The sequence below is a fragment of the Urocitellus parryii genome, chromosome 2, assembly GCF_045843805.1.
Source record: "Urocitellus parryii isolate mUroPar1 chromosome 2, mUroPar1.hap1, whole genome shotgun sequence".
Taxonomy (NCBI): Eukaryota; Metazoa; Chordata; class Mammalia; order Rodentia; family Sciuridae; genus Urocitellus; species Urocitellus parryii.
In genome coordinates, this window is record NC_135532.1 from 142235223 (window position 1) to 142252130 (window position 16908).

A 16908-nucleotide genomic window follows, 5' to 3' on the forward strand; every position below is an offset into this window, starting at 1 on the left:
TAATCACTGAGCCATCTCCCCAAAGCATTTTTATACTTTATTTTGAGACAGGGTCTCACTAAGTTATTTGAGGCCTCACTAAATTGCTGAGGCTAGCTATGGTCTTGCAATCCTACTGCCTCAGCCTCCTGAGTTACTAGGATTACAGGTGTGTTGCACTGCACCTGGCTCTTTACATAATTATCTTGAGGTCACTTTCTACCACCTTCCACCATAGCACTTAGAATCATCTCCCCATACACCCCCAACTGCTATCTCTCAAAATTTGGGACACAAACAATGATACATAAAATGTCCTCTGGAGGGACATTTTCCACTAGTGGTTCAAGAAATTCTGATCAAGACTATTTTTAGTGGCATATAAATAAAAGTTTCCAGGCCTAATATAATCAAAGCACTTGTAAGTAAATGAATACAAGTAGGATGGTCATCTCTGAGCATGCACTCTGTTGCCTGACAATCCAGAATCTGCTTCACCAAGTTACTTAACATGAGTCTTCATTTCTGCATCCACACTATTGGTATAACACTTACTTCAAAAGATTGGTGGTGTTCAAATTAGAGCATGCACATAGAGCTTGATAAAGGTCCCGGAATACAGTACTCTGTGAATGGCAGTAATGTTTTATACATAACAAATAAATAAATGCACCTGGAACTTCATTTTAGGGTAATAAAGTAGGTTCAGTCCTAAGAACAAGAGTAAGACTACTTTTTCTCTTTAAATATCTTGCTATTTTTTGAAATTGAATGATTTATAATATAGAATTCCACTGCTAGTTTCATAGACCATAAATATCCTGCAATGAAGCTTCTATTTGTAGAGCTGAATAAGCATTATATAATAAGGATTGCCTACTGAAACTAAAAAAATGAGTATACATATGCAATGGCTTGCCTAGTCATGCTAATCTAGATTTAGATTTGTTTTTGCTTGATTTTTTTTTCAAACCATAAACGACCATCTGTTGGTGAAGTGTGCTTTCAATCAGTAAGAATACAGCATAGGGCTGGGGATGTGGCTGGGGATGGTAGCGCGCTCGCCTGGCATGCGTGCGGCCCGGGTTCGATCCTCAGCGCCACATACCAACAAAGATGTTGTGTCCGCCGAGAACTAAAAAATAAATATTAAAAATTCTTTCTCTCTCCTCTCTCACTCTCTCCAAAAAAAAAAAAAAAAAGAATACAGCATACAGATGCATAACACAAGAGGTACATGGGGCTGCTTTCGAATAAAGTCAGACCTTCAAAGTGAAAGCCTTGTTACCTTGGCATCCACACACTTAGATTTACCCAGTAAGTCAAGATACTTCTGGGGTTTTTCTGACTGCAGGGTTTTGGCGGTCAAAAGCAAACTACTTCTCCATTGAAATCATTTTTCTCCTAACCTGTCCCATTTAGCACCTCAAGAAAGAATATCTCGCCCATTCTCCCATACACACTGATGCCGGCTGGACCAGGCACTGGGGAACTGCAACCCTTTAAAACCCACTAGTCCCATCTCAGTTATTTGCTAAAGTGGGAAGAGTTGTGTTGACAGAGCCTTGGACAATTTAATCGAATCACTACAGGAACCTCTGAGGATTAATCTTCAGTCACATAAACTCCAGATTGCGCGTATGAGCTGGGGGACGCGTGGACCCAAGAGGGCAGAGAGCCAGAAACCGACCTGCAACAGGAGGCAGAGACAGCGGAGTGGGCCACTAGCTGCGGACTCGAGACAGACTTACAGAGCGACTTAACTCGAGCCCGAGAAAAGCAGACCGCGGCAGGACGCATACACCGTGCGGAGAGCCCTGTTCCCCTCCGCGATCGCGTTCGCCCCCGACCGCACTGCCGACCCCCAGCTCCGAGGTGTGGCGGGGAGCAGCCGGCCCCCAGTGCTCCGCGCACCCCCTTTCGTCACGTCCGGGGGCGGGCCGGAGCGCCGGGGGCGGGGCCGGGCGGGGCCGGGGGGCCGGGCAGGGCGGGGGTGGGGTTGTGGGGGGTGCTTCGGGTGACAACGGTCAATAATGAAGGTGGCTGCGGCGCGGTGGCTGGCTCAGCAGAGCCGGGCGGGGGCGGCGCCGGGGCCGCGCCTGTAGGAGCTCCGGGCCCGCGCCGCGGGATGGGGACCCGGCGCGAGGAGTGAGGTGGCTGCGGCGAGCGGAACTTCAGCCCGAGGGGCTCGTCTGCTCCCCCTCTGGCTAGTCGGCCTCCACCTGCAGCCCCTGGGCTCCAGCGCCCCGCGGGGCCGCGACGGCGTCGGCGAGGGCATGTGGCGCTGGGTCCGGCAGCAGCTGGTAGGTGTCCCCCGCCCCTCGGGCACCCGCCCACGCGTGGCCTCTCGGCCCCGGGTGGCGGGACTGGGCCCGCGGCGCGGAGATAGGCCGCGGCGGAGGCGGGCGCGGGGCCCGGGCCGGAGAAGCCCCGCGCTGCCGGGGCCGCAGAGGCTGGCGCTGCGCGGAGGGAGGCAGCCGCTTCCTGCCGGCGCTTCTCCGATACTTCCTTCTTCGGTCGACTCCTGAGCGGTCGCGGTCAGAAGATGAGGGTCTCCAGCGGAGTGGGGGTGCCCCCTAAGGAGACTGCTAGGGCGCCGGACGCGAGGTGGTCTTGGGGAGAGGAAAGGGGCTTGGGTGTCTTGCCTGTAGCAATGTAGAACAGGTTTGGGTGAAGAGCCGGGAAGGACTTGCCTTCAGCCCCCGCTTGGCACCGGGGGTCAGGATTTACTTACTGTTGCGTTGATTGACAAGGAGGAGGATACCTATCTCCTACCTCTGGACGAAAGAAATTTTTACCCAAGGCCTAAATGAAGGAAAGAGTATTCCAATTCCCCATCTAGTTTCGAGAAAGATGTACGGTAGTTATGAAGAACTAGTTTTCGTCCTACCTTATCCTCCCCCCACCCCAAGCGAAACTTTTAAACCATACCTTTTTTTTTTTTTTTTAATCCGATTGAACGAAAGGTGTATTTAACTTTCAGTATTACTAGAGCATCTGGAGGAAAAGAAAAAAGAAAGAAAGAAATCTTAGGAAAGGGTGACTTTAGGCATCTTTTAAAAAGCACCACCTTTCCCAGAATTTATTCCCAGAAATTTATTTCCCAGAAAAATCTTTCCTGTCTTCTGGCAACTGCAGTCCAAAAAATACACTACTAAGGCAACGGTGACAATTAGGACAGAAATTACTTCAGGCTGAAGAATCTTAATACCTAATACCTTATCTGTGTGATGAGGCTTGCTACTGTTTAGTCTAAATCTCACTGATTAAATGCTTCTACATTTCATTGTTATTGTTTACTAGTTTTAAAGGCAGTGGTAAACCTTAATGAAGCAGAAACTGTTTTTGCGGGACTAAAACATCTTGTTTTCCCTGTTCTAGAACAACATTTTTATGTTAAGACTAAGTATGGTGTTTTTTAGTCAACCTTCTGTTGCATCATTTTCAATGGGTATCATTCTCAAAAAAAAAAAAAAAAGCTTATAAATAAAACTAAGAACTGCCGCCACTCACTCCCTCATACAAATGTTGGCTCTTTATTTTTAGCTAGCTATAAATTCAGGTACTCCAGATGATATGCTTTATTAGGAAACGAACCTAATGATGTCATTATAATAGCATATTGCTATAATTCTTTGCCTTTGTTGCAGTAAGCTGTAGCACAGTAATTTGACTCTAGTAGTTAATTATTACAGATGTGATCTCGTGCTTTTGATTTGCCAAGTGTTCATGTATATGAGGTTTGATTTAAAATCATTTACCTGATGATGAGTTTGTATGGCAGGAAGATTGTTCTAAAGTGATTCTCTTAATGCTTTTACTAGTAGATTTTTCAGCGTTAGGAATTTTTTGTTAGCCTGAAAATAATCCTGGTTTTATAACCATGCTCATCTTTAAGATAGAAAATCTGGTAACGTTTGGAAAAAATGGCTTCAAATGAAAACAACTAAAAGGAAGAATCAGAAGTTCTGTGGTTAATTTATAAGGCAGCTGTCTTACTGGAATGGTTAACAAGTTGAACAAGTTGCTGTGCATTTAAAAAAAAAATGCTATCACTGACATTTAGTTGCTCACCTTACTGGTTTTACTTTTAAGTTATCAGATCTTCTAAGTATGTAATCAGACCTGTGCCAGTGTTGGGCTTTGTATCTGTGATTAAGTTTGTGTAGTCACTTAAATTATACATTCAAGGCAGTGAATACACAGAGTAATGAAAGTATATTTTACTATCCCAGTCACAAACAGCTGTTCTAGCTATTCAGTAATAACTAGAATTAGTTACTACATCAAGCAAGAATTGTTCAATTCAAAGTCTAGGTTATACTTCCATTAGCTCAATGGGTTGAGTCACCATGTACTTTAGTGTTAGGTTTATTTTAAAGTTTAAAAAAATGAAACAAATTTGGGGAAATTAAAAATCACAAGGAGTTACAAGCACACTTTATTCATTATATGAATCCTGATTTTCAGCTACTTATACTGTCTCACTTAAAAAAAATTATAGAAACAACTCCTATGCTCCAGTTACTTCTAAATACAAAATATTTTTAATATTTGACATCATGGAAAAATCAAAGGTTGATATAAAGTTAGTATTTTCCTTGGGAAAGTAGAGAAGGAAAAGACTTTTTTTTTTTAATTCCTTTTTCTTTCTCTTTTGTTCTCTGTTTTTGGTTCACAATATTCAAATTATTTTAGGCTAAAAAATTTTCTCACTGTGTTTTTCTGGTAAAGTTTATATTATTCATATAGTATACACATTTTCAGTAGCATAGTGTATAACTCCTCTTACAGTTGACAGGACCTTGATTGTAATAATGGCAATACCATTAGCTACCAACTGAATTCTACTATTTAGAGATGTATGGTAGCTATTGACCACATGTGGATGTTAAAATTAAGATGTGAATTCATGTAACTATTGGCCACTATATCAGTCAGTTCAGAGCAGAATATTTTCATTATCAGAAAATTCTATTGGAAAGCTCTGATGTAGACTTTTAAATGAAAGTTTTTGTCAACATTTATTTTAGTTGACACATAATATTTCTTTATAGGGGAGTATAACACTATGTATTCATAATACTTAGTGGGTGTAGGTAGTCTAATGCACTAAACACCGGAGGTACACATGGAAATCAGTGAGGACCTTACTCTGCTTAGTACCTTACATTTGTCGTACTATAGGCATTGAGTATGTGTTTGCTGAATAAATGATGAACATGTGAATAAAAGAATGAACTCTGTTATTTCTGGGTTTAGACATAAAGTGACAAAATTCAAGATTGACTAGAAGAAAACTAGAAAATAACTAACAATGCAAAAGCACAGTTTAATATGTCATATTAGGATAACTGTTTCTCCACTTTTTTCATAAATGTAGTCCCTTTAGATTTATATTGGAAGGAGTCTGATAAGATTGTTTTTGCTTCACTGGGAAAAATGGGAGCTCTTAAAGAAAAATCCCTCACTTTCTGTTCTTTTGCTCCTCACATTCACCATACTCGTTTATACCTATGTTTAATTCGTTCCTTGTCCACCTGTCACAAAGGAAGGTATGGTCCTTCTCTTCTACAAGTAAGTCATTCCCCTTTTGCTTTTGATCCTATTCTTTCATCTGCTCTCTGTTAATTACCATTAGAATATTTGTTGTTTCTCTTTTCTTTTAACCTGTAAATATGTTCAATCCTCCCTCCTGCTATTTTCTTTGCCCTGTACCTATAACTGCCAAAATCTTTTTAGTTAAAAAAAAAAAAAAAGGTCTATTCTGAATAACAGTGCCATCTGGTACACTTGCAATGTGGTTAATTCAAATTGAGATCATCTTTAAGTATAAAATAAACATTGGGTTTTAAAAACAGTATGGAAATGTAAAATATCTTGTTATAATTTTATGTTTCCTTTTCTTTTTATAAAATATAGTTACTAGAAAATTTTAAAGTATGTATGTGTCTTGCATGTGTGACTCGTGTTAGATGTTTATTAGTGCTCCTGTATGCCATTAAAAGTGAGCTTGTGTTTCTGTATAGCACATTAAGTGGAGAGGTCTCATTTACTAGACTAGACTATAAATATCTTAGGACAAGGACTGTATATTACTTGTCTCTATATCCTTGCACTCAAGGAGGAGCTGGGTCCTTGTAAGTATTCACCCACCAAATGCTGGTTCAATAAAATTGAATGAGTTGAATTCAACATCAGTTTGGAATTATTATACTTTGTCTCCCTCCCAGGTAATGAATACGACTATTTTAACCTCAAGAATGAATGTTTAAGAACATAGTTCTTTGAACATATGCTTTTTTTATTTCAGTGGTCAGACATATATTCTTTTTTTTAGTTGTAGATGGACACAATACCTTTATTTTATTTGTTTCTATTATTATGTGGTGCCGGGGATTGAACCCAATGCCTCATGCATGCTAGGCAAGCATTCTACCACTGAGCCACAACCCCAGCCCCTAGACATATGTTCTTAAATACTCAGTTTTTTATTTCCTGGGGGGAGGAGTGGTAAAGCAGTAGAGCAACCACATATTTCTAGCAGCACTAAAGTAGAGACCTTGTTCCAGATCCTCCAAAGAACCTTATGAATTATTGTTATTGTCATTAATATTTTTTAGACCTATGCTGTCCATTGTGGTTGCCACATACGACTATTGAAGACTGGAAATGTTCCTACTTCGAATTGAAATGTATTAGAAGTGTAAAGTACACATGAGATTTTGAAGATTTAGATTGAGGGGAAAAGGATCTAAGCTCATTCATAATTTTGTGACTACATGTTGAAATTATATTGGGTTTTATATATATATATATATATACACACACACAAATATGGCCAAATAAAATGTATTACTAGATTAATGTTACTTATTTACTTTTACCTGTTTTAAAAGTTGAAACTAAGGAAATTACATATTTGAACAGCACTGTTTTAGATTGTGGTGATTATATATAATCTCTTTCATAGGCAAATTCAAGAAAGTTTTCACTTCTAAGGACTTTATGATTTCACCTATGCTTTTTTCCTGTAAGTTTTCTATTTCTAGAGTGTTGGTCTCATTATATTCAAGAGACTACAGGCTGCCTGATATACTAACCAATGTATATAGAAGTTCTGGTCTGCACAAGGGAAGAATTGCTTCTGGCTGTAGTGGGGTTCTAGACAGCATCTAACCATGCTGTTCTTCAGTTTGTTTCTGAAGTTGAGTGTTAATCATTCTAAATAAGATAATATTCATGATTAGCCTATTTTTTTTGTTTTACCAGAAATGCATATTTCTTTCAAAATATTAAAACTGAACTCTTGATATTTGAACTCATACGCATGTTAGATTTTATTCTAAGGGATTCTTTGTTTTTTCCTGAAGTTCTTCTATTATAAAATTTAGTATAACAAACGGGTAATCTTCCTAAGATTTTTATATGGGAAATACAAAGAGATTTATTTTTATGCCAGTAGTTCTGGTTAGAAATACATATATTTGCATTTTAATAATTCTGTGTGTGTGGTTGTAATGGAGTCAGTAAACTTTCCCCAGTCTTGCAAATGAGGCATGCATTGAATTTTTGTTGCTTCTTCTTGCTTGGAAATGGCTGTGAGGGAACTGTCTGACTCTTAGGAGATTGCTGGGACACTAAATTTTCATGCTGTGACTAGCTTGCTTAGAATAATCTGTATAGTTTAATTTTTTTATTTTCTTCTTTCCTTATCCAGTACATGATATATAGTTAGTTATCCCTTATTATCATGAGGGGATTGGTTCCAGGACCAAAAACTGCAGATACTCAATTCCTTCTATAAAATGGTGTAATATTTGCATATAGCCTGTGCATCTCTAGATTAGTTAAAATACCTATTACAACATAAATACTCTATAAATAGTTATTGTAGTGTATTGTTTAGGGAATAACCACTTGAAAATGTATATGATTGGTACAGTTTCTTTTTTCAAATATTTTCGATTTGTAGCAATTGAGCCAATTTTTTTTGCCAAATTCTTTCTAAATTTGTAACATATAGTCTATCCTAGTTAACATTAAAAATCAATTTATGTAGCTGGGCATGATGGTGCACACCTGTAATCCCAGCTGTTCCAGAGGCTGGGAAGGGAAGATTGCAAATTCAAGGCCAGCCTCAGCAACTTAGTGAGACCCTGCCTCAAAATGAAAAATAAAAAAGGTCTAGTTCAGTGGTATAGTGCCCCTGGATTCAATCCCCAGTATCACAAGGAAAAAATTTAACTTATTGGGGAAAAAAATCATATTGTTTCTCTTTCAAACTAGTAGGTAATCCAAAATTTCAATTGAATGTTAAATTTAAAAGTATTAATTAAACCCTGTTTGTCTCCACATTTTAATTGGAAGTACAGTACCCCCAGGAAAGGGGGGAAACTAGGATATGCACAGGTATCTTCCATTCAGTTATTCCCCTATATTTTGCAGAAGTTAAGAACAAAAAGAGATGTGTATTTATTGCTGATGCTTATTATGTGAAGCCAGTATACCTGATGCAGCTTAGTTTTATTTTCTTTAAACCTTTTATTGTGGAAATTTTCAAGCATATACAAAAGTAGAGAAAATAGTATGATGATCTCCCTTTATCCCTTACCCAACATCAGTAATTGTGGTCTCATGGTTAATCTTGTTTTATCTGTTTTCCCCACTGACTATCCTTATTCCCTTGAATGATTTTGAAGCACATCCCAGATATTATATAATTTCACCCATAATTTTTTTTTAATCTCCGGAAGATAAGAACTCCTTTTGTTTTAAGGGACCTCATATAGCTCATGCATTCCCTTTCTCCTTTACTTCTTCCTTCTAAGCAGCCAACTTCTTTAAAAGTCAAATATTGTATGTTGGGCGGTGATGCACACCTGTAATCCCAGTGGCTTGGGAGGCTGAGACAGGAGAATCGCAAGTTCAAAGCCAGCCTCAGCAACTTGGAGGCACTAAGCAACTCAGTGAGACCCTGTCTCTAAATAAATACAAAATAGGGCTGGGGATGTGGCTCAGTGATCAAGTACCCCTGAGTTCAATCCCTGGTATCAAAAAAAAGGTCGAATTTTTTTTATTATGATTACATATCTGAGCAGAAGAAATCATAGATAGAGCACGTGAATCCAAAAAGTGCTTTGCTTCAAAACAATAATGTTATACACTATAAATGTTTTATAATTTTATTTGTTAATTAAAGTGCTTTGCTTATAACAAAAGAATGAATGGGGATAGTTTTAAGTTGGGGGGGGGAATAAATTATGTTTCTCTCTTTGTTGCTGCCTAAAAACAATACATACAGAACCCTTTCTCCTTCCTCTGCCACTCACTACACAAACTATACTTAACCTGTTACCCAGATTATTGCAGAGCTTCCTAGTTTACCTCATTGTTCTCTCCTTCTGTCCCTGCTGTTTCAAATATAGGAGCCAGAGTCATCTTATTAAACACATTAGATCATGTAATTCCTCTGCTGAAAACCTTCCAAGGGCTTGCCTTTCCTTCATGTTCAGAATAAAAGCCAAAATCTTGGCTTGATCTGTATTCTCCCATCTTCCCCCAGACCACTTCTCATCTTCCCGGCTCTTTACTTTATCGGTACAATTCAGATGTTCCAGGCACGCTTCATTCTCAGGATTTTTGTCCTTATTGCTCCCTCTCTACCTGGAATGTTCTTTCTCCAAATATCTGGCCCCTTCATTCCCTTCAAGTTTTTATTCTAATTTTACCTTATCAGTAGTGAAGCCTTTTGTGGGTGTTGCAAATTAGGTTATAACCCCCTATACTTCCCCATCACCATTCCCCACTTTATTTCTCTTAGCACTTTGTCACTATTTTGCATACTCCATAATTTACTTGTCTTGATTATCTCAAAAGGCAGGAATTTTTGTCTATTTTATGTTAGTTTTCCATTTAACAAAAGCTGTTTCTCAATTCTCCATCCCCTTTTAGTAACACCGTTTTTATCATTTGTTTATTAATTACCTTAAACATTTTCTTGAACATCTACACTGTGATATAATGTGGATAGGATTTTGAACCATCAAAAAATCCCTGCCTCAGCTATTCTTTGACGAGGCTCTTTTTTTATAATGGGTATGTGGATTGTTGCTAGTCCCACCCCCATTCAGAAAACGTTGCAATGACTATTCTTGTTTGTTTTTATTTTTGAATTTTTGAAGAGGAATACCTCCTAGAAGTAGAATTGCTGGGTCATGGGGTGTGCACATTGTGATTGCCACTTGTTTCTTCACTTTTGTATCTTCTTAACTATAAAATAGAGATACACATATTCTTATCTTAGTTCTCCAATGTGCTCTTTAAAAAACATCAAGTTAACCTGGTGTGGTGGTACTCGTCTATAATCCCAGAAGACTAGGAAGCTGAGGCAGGAAGATCAAAGGCTCAAACCCATCTTCAGCAACTTAATGAGGCTCTCAGCAACTTATCGTGACCCTGTCTCTAAATAAAAAATAAGTGGATTGAGGATGTAGCTCAGTGGTTAAGCACCCCTGCGTTCAATCTCTAGTACCAAAAACAAAAAAAAAAAAAAATTGTGAAGTACATAAAACTCTAATAATAAGAGTATACTGATTCCTTATCATGGGGAGACAGAAAAATAGTTCTCTAATCTTTTCTTTTTCAACTTTAAATATTGTAAAGAAATAGGCTTCTTGGGCTGGGGTTGTGGCTCAGTGACAGAGCGCTTGCCTCGCATATATGAGGCACTGGGTTCGATCCTCAGCACCACATAAAAATAAACAAAGATATTGTGCCCATGTATAACTAAAAAAAAAAAAAAAAAGAAAGAAAAGAAACTGGCTTCTTAACTTAGATATATGCAAGGGACTCTCAGAGTTTGTGGATCGCTGCAATTCCTTGAACAGTTAGAGGAAATTAATGCAGTGCTTATGTGCCCATGCTGATCAACATTTTTTTTCTAGTATATATTGTCAGAATTCAAAAAAAGAAAAAAGAAATATGATCATCTTAGAAACATAAGGGAAGTGAGAGTCAAAGTTCTAAAATAACCAGATATGCTTTTTTAAAAAAATTTATTTATTTTTACATGGTGCTGAGGATCAAACCCAGTGCCTCACATGTGCTAGGCAAGCTCTCAAACCCTGAGCCACAACTCCAGCCCCCACCAGATATGCTTTTAATTAGTGTTTTTAGTTTGTAGTCTCCTAGACCTTAGACTGATGATGTTCCATTTAAATTAAGTAAAATTTTCAGTGATCTATGGCAAAATGAAATAGCACAGTGTAATGTGTGTATTTGCATAAATTTTAGATGTCCTTATTTTTTGAAAAGTATCTACTTTTTAAGCTATAAGTTTATTTTAGAGAAGTTTTAGATTAAAAGAAACGTTATAAAGAAATAATACAGGGCTGGATTGTGGCTCAGTGGTAGATTGCTTGCCTAGCATGAGTGAGGCACTGGGTTCAATTCTCAGCACTACATAAAAGTAAACAAAATAAAGGTATAAAATATTTTTTAAAAAAGAAAGAAATAGTACAGGGGATTACACTCCTCTCTCATCCATTTTTCTTACTGTTAACATTTTATGTTACTGTGCTACATTTGTAGTACCAATATTGATACAAAATTATTGGGTTTTATTAGTAGGTACCCTTTTTTCTGATTGCAAACCTCTGGGATATCATATTACATTTAGTCTACACTGCTAAGTCAAGTTTCTCAGGCTTTTGAGAACAACAGTCTTATAAGTCAGGATTTGTGTTCCCTGCTTTCTTTTGTCTTAATATTCTTGTTTGGGAAAATAAGAAGTTGGCAACCCTCTGTCAGTTTTACTGGTCTGTGAAATCCAAAACTCAGTATGATGATGATTAACAATGAAAGAGTTTCCAGGTTTTGTAACTTTTATTCAGTAGTAACTGCTATTCCCATTTATCCACCCTCTCTACCTCCACCCAACCTCATTATAGTCTGACTTTAGCCCCTTTAATTTTACCTGAATTGTGCTGGCAGAAACCACCAATGATTCCAGTACTCTCCCTCCCTCATCCTTCCTTCTTTCTTCCTTCCCATTCATTCCCTTCCCTCCCTCCCTTCCTTCCTTCCTTCCTTCCATTTCTTATCTTTCTTTGCAGCATAAAAAATAATTCTTTTGCATTTTCTTCCTGGGTTCCTGCCACACTACAATTCTTGTTCTCCTTCCACTCTGATTTTTCTTCTTTACTTATTCCATTTCTCCCCTGTGCATTTTAAATGGTGACCCTGAGAATTCCATCTCCTGCCCTTTTTCTCCTTTTGCTTATACTTATCCTTGGCTTTACTCCTCATCCTTGTTCTTACTGAACTCCAATTTCAAATTCAACCCTCTTTCCTAAGCATATTCAGTTACTTCCTAAGTTAGTAAATATCCATGTTGATTGTCCCATACTCAAACCAGAAAATACTTGTGGTTTGATCTTAAATATATGAGAGGTAATAGGAAATTAAATGATATCTAGGCAAATAAGGCCTGAATTGCTAAGATTTCATCAAGTTGGCAAAGAATAAGTCATATATTTCTTTTGCACTTTTTAAAGAATATGGTAGTTGTAAAATAGTTTAAATTTATGTGTCACCACTATCTACCCATAATTTTTACCTTTAGCAGACCTTAACTTAAAATTGGAGTGGCTCCAGTAGCTTTAATCTACCTCAGTTTCTTTGCCCAGAATAAAATAATATCAGAGGAGAATGCATTAAGGGGCTGAGGGTATAAATGGATAGTCTGGGATGCCAGCAGAAAATGTAGTATACGCCAAAGTTTTTTGAACCCTGGTGCAGGTAGCCTTGATCAGGGAGTCCAGATTGTTTGTTTCTCAGTACCAGAGAATTCCTGATAATGAGTGCTGGAAATACTCTAAATTTCGTACCAACTGTATAGTTTTACTGTTAATTTTTAAAGAAATTTTTAGTTGTCACTGGACCTTTATTTTATTTATTATATCTAGTGCTGAGAATCGAACCCAGTGCCTCACACATGCTAGGCAAGCGCTCTACCACTGAGCCACAACCCCAGCCCAGTTTTACTGTTGATTTTGATAATATATTTGTTTTGACTACATTAAAATAGGGAAAGTGTTAATGAAACAAAGATTCTCCTTGGGCATTTTAAATAGGGAGTAGGGAGATGGGGGATTGATTATAAAATAAGATTTTAGGTTAAGTGGCCTTAAATTTCTTTATGTCATGAAAATCTAACGAAGCCTATGCACAATTAGAAAAATTTGTATATATGCAAATTGCATACAATTTCAGGGATTCACAGAACTGAGGCCCATTTAGACCCTGCTAAGTCAATTTCTATATTTTTGGACAGCTTTTTTCTTTTTACTCAATTCATGATGAGTTGAACTTGTTGTGGAGAAGATGCTACTGAAAGGTATAGGTTTAATTTTTATAAGGGATATTTAGTTATAATTTAGAAACATCTCAAATTTAAATGTTTTTTGTTTGTAATAAATACACACATACATTTGCATAGTCTGCATGCCGTTGATTACAATATGATTGAATGAGATAATATGAATTAATCACAACTAAAAAAACTCAATGCATAAGACAAACATTATTCTCCTTTTGGAGCTGTCATTTAATTTGTGGTATCTTAGAATGTAGAGCTGCTGTATAAATTTTTTAAATACAATTCAACTTAAAATTAATTTTGTGGAGCAGTATTTCAATACATGCTCTTGAAATAATTGTACAAATCTCAGGAGTTCAAAATTTTAGCACAAGATCACTGATTCATATCATCCAGTAGAGATGAATGGGGAATGATGAGCTTGGTTACATGGAAAGTACGCTCGTTAATATATAAATTCTAGTCATAACTATAGTTCTCTGTTATTTTGAGTACTTTTTGTTGGTTTCTTTCTTGCCTTAGATGTACAGACTAATAAATTCCAATGTTGGTTGATTTTAGCAAAAAGAGTAAAATAAAATTCTGTATTAGTGGTTCTCAATCTCAGTTGTTTTGACATCTTCTTAAAGATTTATATATTATTTCAGGCCCTCAAATCTGCTTTTTTCCTCTAACTTATCTCAGAAACTTACCTGCTGATTTGTAAATTTAGTGTTAGATAAAAGTAATAACATATCAGGTGCATTTTATTAATTTTAGTTAGCTCCAGCAGGTTTCCATCTCAGTCTGTTGTGTTGAGCTGAAGGCAGAGTGATACTGAAGAAGACAGCAGGAACTAATATAAGGAGGGGGAATATATTAATATGGTCACAAAGTGGATGTTAAATAAATATGCCTGTGTGTAGAGAAACTCCTGTGAACCTCTTTTGAAAAATAAAAATGTAGACTAATGCGGTAACATTCAAACTACTTGTTCATTTGCTCACTTATTCATTTTTTTATAAAATTGTGAAATGTTTAATAGAAAATGTATGAGCAAAACAAATATGCATGCCATCATAATTTTTCCTTGAAAAAACTGATTCTGAAAATGGACATATAATGAATGACACATGCACATCCACAAAATGTGGTCATTACTAATGCAAAGTGTTATAAAGACAAGATTGAAAGTCATAGGACTTTAAATAGCATGAACAAATGAAATTACACATCATATATTTTATGGAGCATACAAATGTAGTTAGTTTGCATAGTTCCATATTTGCTGTTTCTAAGATCACAAAATAAAATTTTAAAACCAAGAATAATAGCAGGTGAATACCATAAATAATACTGTTAAATTTCTGATAAACTAAACAAAATATCCTTCTAGATAATTGGGAATTCCCAGATCTATCTGCTTAATGGAAATGTAAGAATGCTAAGCATTAAATGGCAGCCAGATTGATTAGTGGATTACTAAATTAGAATCTTCAGTAATATCTAAAAATCAATCGTTTTAAGTTTGTGGATATCAAATAATTGGCTGTTAATAACTTAGTACTAGTTGAAGTACTAGTAAATAGTTTTTGAGCATTATTTTTAAAAATGAGAAAATCAAAGGAATTTCTAATTATTTGCCCGTTAGCAAAGGTAATGTAGTTGGGAATTGCTTTCAGTCTGTCAGAGGGTTCCCAAGATCTGTCAAGGGAGTTACAACTTTGGAAGGGAATAGAGTATTATAGAAATAAAATATTGATATTTTTCTCACCAGTGAAAACTTTTCAGTAGAGATTATTACCAGTGTACCTTGCAAGATTTTCTTCTGAATTTGAGGCCACTATATGTGTTCCTCAAGGAATTTTATATTCATATTGGTGTTTCAATATGTCATTTGATACTGTAACTGGCACAAATAAACAATCAATGGAATGAATCTGGGCAAGACAGTGTGTGATGCATTCTAAGACCTCTGGGAACAAAGCTGTTTGAAACCAAATTGATCTTGGTGTAGAAGAAGTAAAAATACTTTCCTCTGCCCTCGGACATGGTAGATGCATATTTGCTACACAGGACTGCCATATTCCTTAGGAATACTCCTAAGAGAAGACAAGACAAGTAATATGCAGAATGAAAAAAAGGAATTCAGTAGTGAAAGGAGCATTGTCCTCGAATAATTCTATTGGTCTCCTATATGATTTTTTTCTTTGTATTAGTATATTTGAAGATATGAACTGTTTTTATTACTGAAGGTATATTTTATTTATATCTGGAAATAATATACCTGTTTACTTGCAAAAGAAAAAAAAACAACTCTTCTATTAATTAGATTGAGTCTATCTGCAGTTTAATTATATATGTAATCTGATCAATTAAATAAAACAACTTATGAAGTATCATAACAACTAACCTTATTTACAAACATTACTTTTTCTCATTTGGTCTTAGGGTTTTGACCCACCACATCAAAGTGACACAAGAACTATTTACATAGCCAACAGGTTTCCTCAGAATGGCCTTTACACACCTCAGAAATTTATAGATAACCGGATCATTTCATCTAAGGTAAAGATTAACACTTTTATTATTATTAAAATTGTAGATACGTAGCATTTTATTTTGAAAAATTATTTATTGTGTATGTTCAAGTTTATTTTGTATCCTTACAAAATAAAATGTAGTTAATAGATTTATCTTAATTAAAATGATGAGTTATGAAATAAAAGGAGTTGCTGGTTGCTGTAATCAGGTAGCCAACATGCCAAAAAATTACCTTTAGTTTCAATTAAACTAAGGTGTTAATACTTATATTTATGTGCTAGGTAGTATATTCATTACTTCTCATATCATTTAATCCTGAAAACAACCCTGTGAGATAGCTATTATTGAATCTGTTTTACAAAGTGTTATTATACTCATTTTACCTTTCTTTTAAATTTATGCTGGGGTATTTAATTTTCCCATGTTTACACACTAGTAAGTGACTAGACTGGAGTTTGAACTCCATTCCATATGACTTTAAAGCCTGCTTGCCTCCAGTCTTATCACTTTTCTGTAAATGTTTTATGGTACCAAACTACTGCTTTACTCTTCTTCCTTGTTTCATTTTTCTGTGTGACATTTTTAAGATGTCTTAGTTTATTTGAAGTTGAAGATTATACAGGAATGCTGGCTAATAGACTTTTCTCTCAGGTTGGAAATGTTTTCCACATTGTTCAATATGATAGCCATTAGCCACATAGGGCTGTTGTGGCCTTGAATGTGACCAGTGCAACTGAAAAATTGAATTTTTAATTTAATTTAAATGTCAAGAGCCATATGTGACTAGTAGGCTATCTTATCGAACGGTACAGTTATAGAAGATTGGAGTCAATAGAGATTGAGTGTAAAGTTCTTAAATCATAGCTAATGCTTGATAGAACACTGTAAGAAACATCTTCCCTCCTTTCCAAAGAGACTAATATTTTTTCTGTAATCCTGATTTCATCTTACCTAAGGATGTTGTCGTAATTCAGGTGTTTCTTTGTCCTACCCCTTTTTTTCTGCCTTCACATTATTTATATATA

The 16908-nt window shown here is 36.5% G+C and overlaps 2 protein-coding genes across 3 annotated transcripts in view; one reads left to right on the forward strand and one right to left on the reverse strand.

Moving 5' to 3' along the window:
* Positions 1 to 2257, reverse strand: part of LOC113178714 (uncharacterized) — an 82074-nt gene extending 79817 nt beyond the window's left edge. Inside the window, exons 1-2 of the mRNA XM_077795509.1 lie at positions 2074 to 2257; positions 1731 to 1990 (exon numbers count right to left, since the gene is read on the reverse strand). Coding sequence (XP_077651635.1) covers positions 1731 to 1990; positions 2074 to 2257 — 444 coding nt within the window. The remainder of the gene's footprint in view (positions 1 to 1730; positions 1991 to 2073) is intronic.
* Atp11b (ATPase phospholipid transporting 11B (putative)) overlaps positions 2019 to 16908 on the forward strand; it is a 109003-nt gene continuing 94113 nt past the window's right edge. For both annotated transcript variants that reach the window (XM_077795320.1, XM_077795321.1), the window contains exons 1-2: positions 2019 to 2282; positions 15791 to 15907. In XM_077795320.1, coding sequence (XP_077651446.1) covers positions 2256 to 2282; positions 15791 to 15907 — 144 coding nt within the window. In that variant the 5' untranslated portion in view covers positions 2019 to 2255. The remainder of the gene's footprint in view (positions 2283 to 15790; positions 15908 to 16908) is intronic.